The sequence below is a fragment of the Panthera uncia genome, chromosome B4, assembly GCF_023721935.1.
Source record: "Panthera uncia isolate 11264 chromosome B4, Puncia_PCG_1.0, whole genome shotgun sequence".
NCBI lineage: Eukaryota > Metazoa > Chordata > Mammalia > Carnivora > Felidae > Panthera > Panthera uncia.
The window spans coordinates 85,719,945-85,730,374 of record NC_064809.1 but is presented as its reverse complement, the minus strand read 5'-3'; the positions used below and the strand labels follow the sequence as shown (position 1 = coordinate 85,730,374).

The following is a 10,430-nucleotide window of genomic DNA, read 5'->3' as shown; positions in this document are numbered from 1 at the left end:
CCCAGCATTTAGATTTTTCTATTAAAGGCAGTATTGTATGCCAATCGACAATACATTCTTTCAACTAGATCAAAGGGAAAAAGCAGCAAATGAAAAATGTTTCAAATGTTCACACATATTTTTGGCATCCTGGATCCTTGAATGTGGTGAACTAAAAATCAAATTCAAGGTTTGTATACTTTATATACTATACAGGTTCTGACTCTAGAACATGCAAATGCCAATTCTCTTATAACAAGTTACCTTCTGAGAAAAGCTGTAAGGCTATGGTGAATTCCATCAGGAACACACAAAGAAAGTTAACAGACCTACCTTTAAAGCCAATTGTCCATTAGTGATTTAAAGGCCAGTATATGAAAAAAAATTTCTCATCTAAGCTTGATGTAATTATTACTATGGACACAGAATACTATAAGTCTGTCCTTATATGTATTATAGCAATTGGAAGGGCTAAAGGTTGCCAAATTACCAAAAAATGGGGTAGAGAAAAACAGACAGCAAAATTTTTAATTTTGGACCAACACCAGATTAAAGATATGCGTTTTAAAGCAAGTCAACAAAATTTGAATACTTAAGGAATAGATCTCAATAGCAGTAAAAAATACTTACATTTAACTGAAAAATGATTTTAGATGGAGTGTGAAAATCTAGAACCTGTTTTTCACAGCGGCAGTACTATGAACATAACATTCTGGATTTTTAATGATTCTACAGAAGAAAATAACTTTTCCAAGATTGTTTCCTGTATCATGATTTGTTTTTTTAATAGGCCCATGTTGATTACCAGGGACAGATTTGAAAATTTGGTTTTCCAAGAATACTACTGCAGTATTTATGCCACATTGATACCGCAGCTAAATATCATAGTAATACATGTGGCAGCCTAATGCACATGAACTAGATTATCCAAAAACTAAGTTCAGCCATAGTTTTCTTGCAGTATTATTAGAGCAAAATAAATGACCAACATCCACAAATTTAACATCTGTCATCAATTAACTCACATCCAAAAAATTAAAGAAAACATAATTCATCAAAACAGCAGCAAACTTAAAAGGGATTTATTTGTGATTTCCTATATATATTTAGCTTGTAATTACAAGACTGTAAATGTATTAAGAGACAATTTCTGTTAAAGTTTTCATTGTGTTTCACTTCAAGTACTGCACAAGTTAAAATCTGATAAAGGATTTACATTCGGTTATCTGAAACTCCCCATCTCAGACTTTTGTTTAATGTGGTGGGTAACCTCATCATTTCATACCACCAGCAGGAAAGTCTCTCTTTTATGGCTTCTAGGACTTTCATTAGTTAGTGTGCATACAGTTTTCGTTTTCTATATCATTGTCATTATCATTGCTATCTTCATCACTTTCTAACGGGATGCCTGTGGCAGCTGAAGCACCTTTAGTTTCTCGGTCAAGAGGAAAAAAGCCAGTTCCACTGAAAGTGTCTTGTCTCTGGTAGAACAGTACATATGCTGCTTTGGACTGTTGAAACAAACAAAGGATGTCAAAATGGGCATAAGTCTCAAAGATCATATTAAGCACAGTATGGATTTTTCACCTGGTAACTGATTTTGGAGACAGGGCATAAGTCAAATAGAAAAACTGTACATGGACAAACAGAACTTATTTAAATTGGTTAAATACAAGATCACTGCTATATATAAAGGAAGAAGAGTCACTAGAATGAATATTTTTATTCTTTTAAATTAGCTAAACAGAGGAGTAAATGCAACTCTATCACAGATTAACCTAGTTACTGCCACATGAAACAGTTCTATGTCTGGTTCCCTCCTGTGTCTAAGGAAAAAAGGAAAGCTTCTTTCTAATACTCATCCCTTCCCTCTCAGTTTGCTCCAGAGTCCAGCTTTTCCTGCTGCTTTCAGGGTACTGCTCCATTTGTCATCACTGCGTATATTTAGTGATTCCAATTGGACTTCTTGGCATAAAAAACACTCATGTCTCTTCCCATTATAAATCCCTCTCCACTCTACCACCTGCTCCAGCTGCCAGGCTATAGACAGAGCCACCAAATAATATCCATTTTTCACTCTCATGCAAACCCCTATATTCAGCATGATCTGTTGCGCCCATCATTCTACTGAAATTTCAGGCTTTCACTAGGGGCAATAACCTGCTGTAAACAAATTAAATGGATACTGTTTAAAGTTCTTTTATTCAGTCCCGCTGTAGCATTTAATGCTTTACTATTTTTCTTTCCTACATCAAACAATTTTTGGCTTTCATGACACTACTTTACCATAGATCTTCTATCTCCAAGGTTGCGTCTGACTTTTTTGTGGGCTTAGTAAATCCCGACTTAAAAAAAAAAAAAATCATGTTCTGTCCCCTGCCCACCACTCTTTCTTACTCTGTATCTTCTCACCTGGTGACTCATTCAAACCTATGGCTTCAAGTATAAGACCAACAATGCAAATTTATAACTTAGGCTGGTACTCACTCCTGAACTCATAATCTCATAAATCCATTTCCCTGTTGTGTATACAATACTACCACAACTTTATTTTTACTTGCTTACTTATTACTACTACCATGCTTTAAATTTAGAAACCTGTTTTGCTGAAGTGACATGACAGCCTTGTTTTTGCTGCAGGCTGTAATAGCCTGCTTCTTGTCTCAAATTCCAAATTTAATAGTGTTCTATTGCTTAACAATCACCTATGATTCTCACAGTTTTTAAGAAAAGCTTTAAACTGTGAAGAATGTCATTTTCCTTGATCTGACTGCCACGTTTAGCTCTAGCCTAATTTCTGCCCCATATTCCTAACAGGTATTTCCTTTCAGTAATACTACATTGTTTGCTGTTTTGCTAAATACCATGTTTTATCATGCCTCCTTGCTTTTGTAGTACTGTTTCCTTTGCTTCTTTTGTTTAATTTTTCTATTTGTAGTTGCAGACTCAGGTCAAACACCACTTTATTATGCAAACTCCCCTACACTGGTCCTATCTCCTTACACCCCACATCAGCAGAGATAGCTGTCCTTTCTCCTTATAGCCAAGATATTTAATAGTACTTATGATATAATTGGTAATTTACTTCTCTCTCATCTCTGGACTGTAAGCCTCTTTAAGTTAGAGATAGCGGTCTTTTAATCTTGTTTAGAACTGAGTCCTACATGAAGAAGGTACTCAAATACTTGTTGACTAAATGAAGTATCATCATTGTTAAGATGTAAGGTAACATTAAATACATGTATTGTATAAAAACAAGATATATTGTTTATTTGAAGGCAAGATTAGGAAAGCACTGTCAAAGACATGTTGAAAGAGAATATAGGTAATTTCAGGATGTTCTGGCTGAGAGATTAAAGAGGAAAACACGACTGAAAAGTGACAGATGAGAGCTGAAATTAGAAGTCTAAATATAAACTGGAAATGTAATTAACTTAGGCACATACAGATTTTAAAAATATTAGCGTTCTAGTCTTTCTTTTATGTTATAGCTATAGGGAGATAAGCAACAGTACATAACACACACACACAAACACACAAACTTAAAATATCTGTAGAGAATTCAAAATTATTTCATATCTCTTCACCCAATGATGAATTGAAACTATGCCAATAACAGAGCTCAGAAGTTTATTAATTTACTAAATTAAACAATATAAGTTAAAGACATTTAAGGCATTATGAACTCAAGAAAAAGCTGGTTTCTGCCCTCAACTGAAACTGGGAAATAAAGCAGTCAGTGCTCTGAACACCAAAAGAAAATCTCTATCTGGGAAATATGAGCTCTGTGCTCACAGGAGCAAATACTACATTTCTCACTCTTCATAATATTGTGGTCAAACAGTAAAATTCATAGAAGGCAAACTTTAATAGAAAAATAAACCTTTATCAAGTGAGTGTTAGCTTTCTTCTTAGAATCAACTCATCATCCCTTCACCAATCAATATTTGATAATAAAAATATGCTCTGATGGGAAGCAAAGCAAATGCCAATATTTTGGCTCCAGCTGTAGGTGGTTAACTGATGTAAATGTGAATAGATGTTACTTCCTCATTTTTCTACTATTCAGAAGATATCAAAGTAACAGATACACAAGGTTAATTAAAAAAAAATATCTAATTTGTTTTATCTAATCATGTAATTTTGAGTTTAAATGTTTAACTGTCATACAGGATAAGACTTTACTTTAAAAATCACAGGTATGGTAAGGAAGACCCTTAAAGGATTTTCTTGTTTTCTATATTAGTACTCTGATTTTAAGTAGTCAATGTCCCAAAATATCTGAGCTCATTTCCCAAAGGAAGAATTTTAAATTCCAGTTTTCATGTTGAAAAGTACCAGAAAAAATTTCATGTTGCAATTTATGTTTCTGTTAGTGGGCAGATTTAGAAGACAAATTTCCATTTAGAGGACAATTTTACATTTCTTTAAATCAGAGCAAGTCTCTCTTAACTATTAGAATGGCTAGAATACAGACTAGAGTGTTCCATTCCATGGGCATCCTTAAAAAAAAATGGACCTTGTAATTTTCAGGAAGTAAAAGACACACTTACCACAATCTGGTCTTCAGATGCAGTTGAGACACTACTGTCATCAAAGTAGTACCATTTTCCATCATCTTTATTTTTTGCGAAAGCAGTATCTAATGAAAAATATAATCACTTCTGTGACTGGAATGATCTATGGTTTCTGGGGGGAACCTGCAAATCTTTACAATCATCTATATAAGGAATACATACTAAAGCTGCATGATAATCATGTACACAAGGCCTATATTTTACACATTCAACTGATTCCATCGATTATAGGTTTTAGCATAATTTCCTAAAATCTAAACACCTAAGATGGTTTTCAAAGAAGTTGAAATCTGTGACTTTTTTTTTTTAATCCCAAGGACAACAGAATAGATCTATTATTTTTTAGTGCACAGAATAACAATATGAATGACAATAAATGAGAATTAACATTTATGTAGTGCTTATTGCGGATCAGGCACAAAGCTCTGTACTTTACATGTATTATCTCATAGAGAAGGTATTATCTTATTCTTTTTCTAGTTTTAGAAATGGGGAAAGTGAAGCATGAAGAGAAATTTAATGTCCAAGGGTAAAGCTGTTAATTGGCTGAGTTAACATTTAAAGCCAGGTCTGTCCCTGACTACAGAGTTTGACATTTCAAACATAATTTAAATTTTGTATTTCAGTTATTTTTATAAATATTTACAAATTTTTTTTCAATAATACTATCCCAGTAATTTGTAGTTTTTACACCAAAAAACAAAAGTACTAAGCAAGAGAAAAATAAAAAGTGATTAATCTGTAAAATTTTTAAAGATTCGCTTTATCAGGGCACCTGGCTGACTCAGTTGTTTAAGCATCCAACTCTTGATTTCGGCTGAGGTCATGATCTCACAGTTCGTGAGATCAAGCCCCATGTCAGGCTGTGTGCCAACATCACAGAGCTTGCTTGGGATTCTCTCTCTCCCTCTCTGCCCCTCCTTCACTCACACTCTCTGTCTTAAAATAAACTTAAAAAAAAGTAAAGATTTGCTTTACCTTTAAAAGTTAAAAAAAAAAAATGCTCCCTCTCACATCCTAGGCTTTATATAAACTATCTAATAACTGAGGAAACAAAGTTACAAAATGTCCCCCAAACAATTATCTGCTGTCATAGCTTCTAAAAAGTGACACCTTATAGGCTATATCTTCTGGATAATTCTACACCTCACAAAACAAAATTACTGCTCTTTTGGGTGGATCCTAATGTGGGTTGTAAGTTTGTCAACTGAACTGAATACCAATGCACCCACAAATTAAAAGAAACATATTGCCAGGCTGAATAAAAAGACAAGGTCTAAGAATAAAATGGTTTATAAGAGACAAATCCAACAAAAAGGCACACAGAGTTTGCAAGCCAACTGATACCAAAATAAAAAAAGTCAAATACTGGTAAAAGGAACGAAACAAAAAGAGCTACCCATTTTAAACATAAGTGCAACTAATAGTGCAAAACAACTAATAAAGTAAAAATAGATAAATCAACATTTTAGTAAGAATCCTGACAAATTCCTCCCAGAAATATAACAAATATATCAAAAATAACCAGAGATAGTAATGATTTGAATACAACTGATAAACAAGTTATTAGAAACATATAGAATTCTATGTCTGAATGAGAAATATATAAATTTTTCAAGCACACAAACATTTAAGAAACAGACCCTGTATTAAGTTAAGGCACATGGAAGCTTTAATAAACTAAGGATTAATATAATACAGGCAATATAACCAATTGTTCTGTAATAAAATTAAGACAAAAGGAGAGCTTTAAAAAAACTATGTTTTGAAAAGCAGATCATATGAGGTGCCTGGATGGCTCAGTCAGTAAGCATCTGACTCTTGATTCTGGCTCAGGTCATGATCTCATGGTTTCTGAGTTCAAGCCCTGTATCAGGCTCTGCATTCATGGTGTGGAACCTGCTTGGGATCCTCTCTCACCCTGTCTCTCTGACCCTCCCCGGCTTGTGCTCTTGCGCGCTCTCTCTCTCTCTCTCTCTCAAAATAAATAAATAAACATTAAAAAAGTAAAAAGAAAAGCAGATGATTAAATGACCTTAGACTAACTGGAAATCATAAAGGAAATTAAAAAGATATATAGAATTTAAAGTCAATGAAAATACTACAACTCAAAATTTATGGAATAAAGCAGTATTTAGAGGGAAATTTAGACCTTTAATTATAGCCTTCAAGAGAGCATGGAAAAAAGTGAAGCAAAAGGTAACAAAGTATTCAAACCAAAAGTTAAAAAAAGAGGAATGGAGCAAACTCAAAGTAACAAGAAGAAAATATAACAAAGTGGGGTGCCTGGATGGCTCAGTTAAGTGTCCAACTTTGGCACAGGTCATGATCTCGTGATTTGTGGGTTTGAGTGCCTCACTGGGCTCTGTGCTGACAACTCAAGAGCATGAAGCCTGCTTCGGATTCTGTATCTCCCTCTCTGTCCCTCCTCTGCTCATGCTCTCCATCTCTCTCAAAATAAATAAAAAAATAAACATTAAAAAAAGAAGAAGAAAATATAACAAAGAAATCAGTGAGAAAGAATACATTCACATAACAAAAAGAAAAATTTAATAAAGTGAAAAGCTAATTCTTTGAATAGATTAATAAGATAGACCTCTGGACCTAGAGAAAAGAACGAAAAAGGGACAAAGACATCACGTAACTGTATTATATATAACGATTCTCAAATAAAGTGGAATACACAGATACATTTTTAGAAAAGTAGAAAATGCCATAATGCATACATCTTGGGGAAAAGAAAAGTGAACAGACTTCAATAATCATGACATAAATAGAAAAAACTATGGCTATGTAAAAACTACATAAAACCAGATGGTTTTACAGGTGAATTCTACTAGACTTTCATGAATAGTTAATTCCTATACTATACTATCTGCTTTAGGATGGAGAAAAAAACTATCCCAGACTGTTTTATTAGGACAGACTGTAATCTTGATTCCAAAGAAAGAATATAAAAAAATTATAAGACCATTTCACTTAGGAATGAAATCTTAACCACTCTAAATAAAATTAGTTAACCAAATTCAACTGTGAATTTAAACACAATTTTAAGTAAACAAAAATTAATTTCTAAATTTTTTTTTTCAACGTTTATTTTATTTTTGGGACAGAGAGAGACAGAGCATGAACGGGGGAGGGACAGAGAGAGAGGGAGACACAGAATCGGAAACAGGCTCCAGGCTCTGAGCCATCAGCCCAGAGCCCGACGTGGGGCTCGAACTCACGGACCGCGAGATCGTGACCTGAGCCGAAGTCGGATGCTTAACCGACTGAGCCACCCAGGCGCCCCAACAAAAATTAATTTCTAAACAAAACAAAACAAAACTTAAAAGGTTAAGTAGGAATGCAAAGATGGTCCAACAGAAAAATCTATCAATTGGAGAGTGTGGACTAGTATAACTGTCCTGGAGAGCCATCTGGCAGTACCTAAATACTCTGTAACTCAGCAATCTCACTTCTGGGTATGTTGCTCAAAGAAATTCTCACATAGGGGACCATAAACAACGATTTTTATCTGTCCTGTGGTGTTAGAAAGTTAAAGGCAATTTGGATGTGGACCATGAAATGAGCACAGAGATAAAATATGGTAGATCTAAGTCCTAAGTGGTTAGAAGCAATTAACTAAATGGACACAAAGTAACATAGAGATGTCTTATGTGTTAAGAGAAAAATGTAAGATCTGTAACATACTGCACCAACCATGTAAAAACTAACAATGACACATGAGTTATAACACATACATCAAGCATTTTAGAAAGGGAAAGGGAAGGAGAATGGAAATGGACACGAGTCCTGACCATGATGTCCCTGTACATTAAAGTGAAAAGTATGATTAACTCAATACTTTACTCCTGATGTTAAAAAAGGTTCAAAAGCTAATTCATTCATTAGTCAAATTTACTGAACAACTACTGTATGTAAGACACGTTTTATATTTCCTCTTTAAAAAATTTTTATTTTAGAGAGAGAAAGGACACGAGTGGGGGAAAGACAGAGAGAGAGTCCTAAGCAGGCTTCATGCCCAGCGCACAGCAGGGGGCAGAGATCATGCCCTGAGCCGGTATCAAGAGTTGGACACTTAACCAACTAAGCTACCCTGGCCTACCGCCCCCCAACCTCTGCTTTTTTTTAGAGGCTCCAGGTCCAATGTGGAGCTTGAATTCATGATCCTAGATCAAGAATCACATGCTCTACCAACTGAGCTGCTAAGCACCCCATATTTTCCCTTTTAGTAGTAAATATCTTAAGAAAAAAAGTCTGCAGTTATCAAGCATCATAATTTTAGCAAAATGGTAACTGTCAACTTACAGTGTCCTCCTCCCATCCCTCCATAGTGGTTTGAAACAGCAATCAAATTATAGCGGCAAGGACCTGCATTTGGATTAATTAGGAATTCTGACATATCCAGGTCACTGTTTAACAAAGAGATCAAATTAGTTTTGTTTTCTCTAAATGTCATGAATTCTATTCTCTGTCAATGTTGCTTGACTCTCATTTATATAAAAAATAGCTCTTTCACTAAAGAAATCACTAAGAACCAAAGAACTGTAAAACAAATCACACAAACACACACCCTCTGAGATGTGAACATTTTGGCAAAATTATTCTTAAAAGGTTGGGAATTTCCAAATTCTCTACTGAATGCTGTTATTCAGATTAATGTTTTTGTGCTAATACATTTAACTTTCAGTATACTAGTAAAACAGTCATCACCCTTTACCATCTGGACCCTTTTAATTTTTTAGATTTTTGAAGTCATTTTTAGTAATTATTTATTTAAGGAAGAATAAAACAATAGTGAAAACGAACTTTCACAGAAATCTTATAATAATGTAGATATATCTAAACCCAATATTTATTCTATTTTCCTGGTTTTGATAATCTATATATCCCGAGTAGGCAACATTCTTTGAAATGCACCCAACTGTTTGTAATCTGTCATGCACAAAACTGTAACATGACCATTTTATAGCTTATCATTATTCATTTTTGGGTACTTGTGTCATCAAAAAGCAATAATGATCCTAAATTTCAAATATATCTCTCATAGATTCTAGATTATCATTACTGCTGGTTCTTCTTATACTTACACACTGTTAAAATGTTATATTTTTGAAAACTTTGATGATTCATAATTAAGGACAAAATTGCCATTGGTTTCTGGTAAAAAGCTGCAAAACATTTTTAACTTTATAATCAACAATCAGAATAAGCAATCCAAAGAATGTTTTCAATATTACATAATCTATTTACTTCCAGTCATCTAGTACATACACCTGCCTATGGCAGTTGTCTACTTATTAACTGTCTCAAACTTGTGGTGCATAAATATCATAAAATATAAAAGAATACTATCGATTTTCTTTTAGCAAAATGGGAGAGTGCCAAGTTATTGCTGCAAAATGTTATGTGATGAAGTCCTTCCTGGACCACGTGAATGAGAATACACTATTTCATTTTTGTCCTTGTGAATGCTCTATTAAATTTAGTGAAAGCTTAAAAAAAAAAAAAAAAAAAAGACTACAGAGATGCTGTCTCCAGACTTTTTAAAAAAGTGATGTAATACTCTGGACAATGCGATAAATAAACTGAAGTATGACACAACAGGAATGAGTGATTACACTACTGTGCCATCTTTTTAAGCAATTACATTATTCTGTTTCACATTATTCCAGTCTTCTTTAAAAAGCATACCAAGGAATAACTGATGATTAATGATGAAATAATTCCTAGGAAAAACAAAATCACTAAAATCCCACAGAGTATCTTAGATATATAAACAGGGCCAATGAACCCGTATGATAACGTAACATAAAATTACTTTTATTTCGTTGTTCAAAAAGGTGTATTTTCTTTTTGTACTTTGAAAAA

General features: G+C 33.8%; 1 protein-coding gene across 7 annotated transcripts in view; it reads right to left on the bottom strand.

Moving 5' to 3' along the window:
- Nucleotides 1-1,045: 1,045 nt before the first annotated feature.
- The window catches only part of USP15 (ubiquitin specific peptidase 15), a 117,094-nt gene continuing 107,709 nt past the window's right edge, over nucleotides 1,046-10,430 (bottom strand). For all 7 annotated transcript variants that reach the window (XM_049625878.1, XM_049625879.1, XM_049625883.1 and 4 more), the window contains 3 exons: nucleotides 8,868-8,971; nucleotides 4,533-4,621; nucleotides 1,046-1,490 (listed from right to left, as the gene is read on the bottom strand). In XM_049625878.1, coding sequence (XP_049481835.1) covers nucleotides 1,308-1,490; nucleotides 4,533-4,621; nucleotides 8,868-8,971 — 376 coding nt within the window. In that variant the 3' untranslated portion in view covers nucleotides 1,046-1,307. The remainder of the gene's footprint in view (nucleotides 1,491-4,532; nucleotides 4,622-8,867; nucleotides 8,972-10,430) is intronic.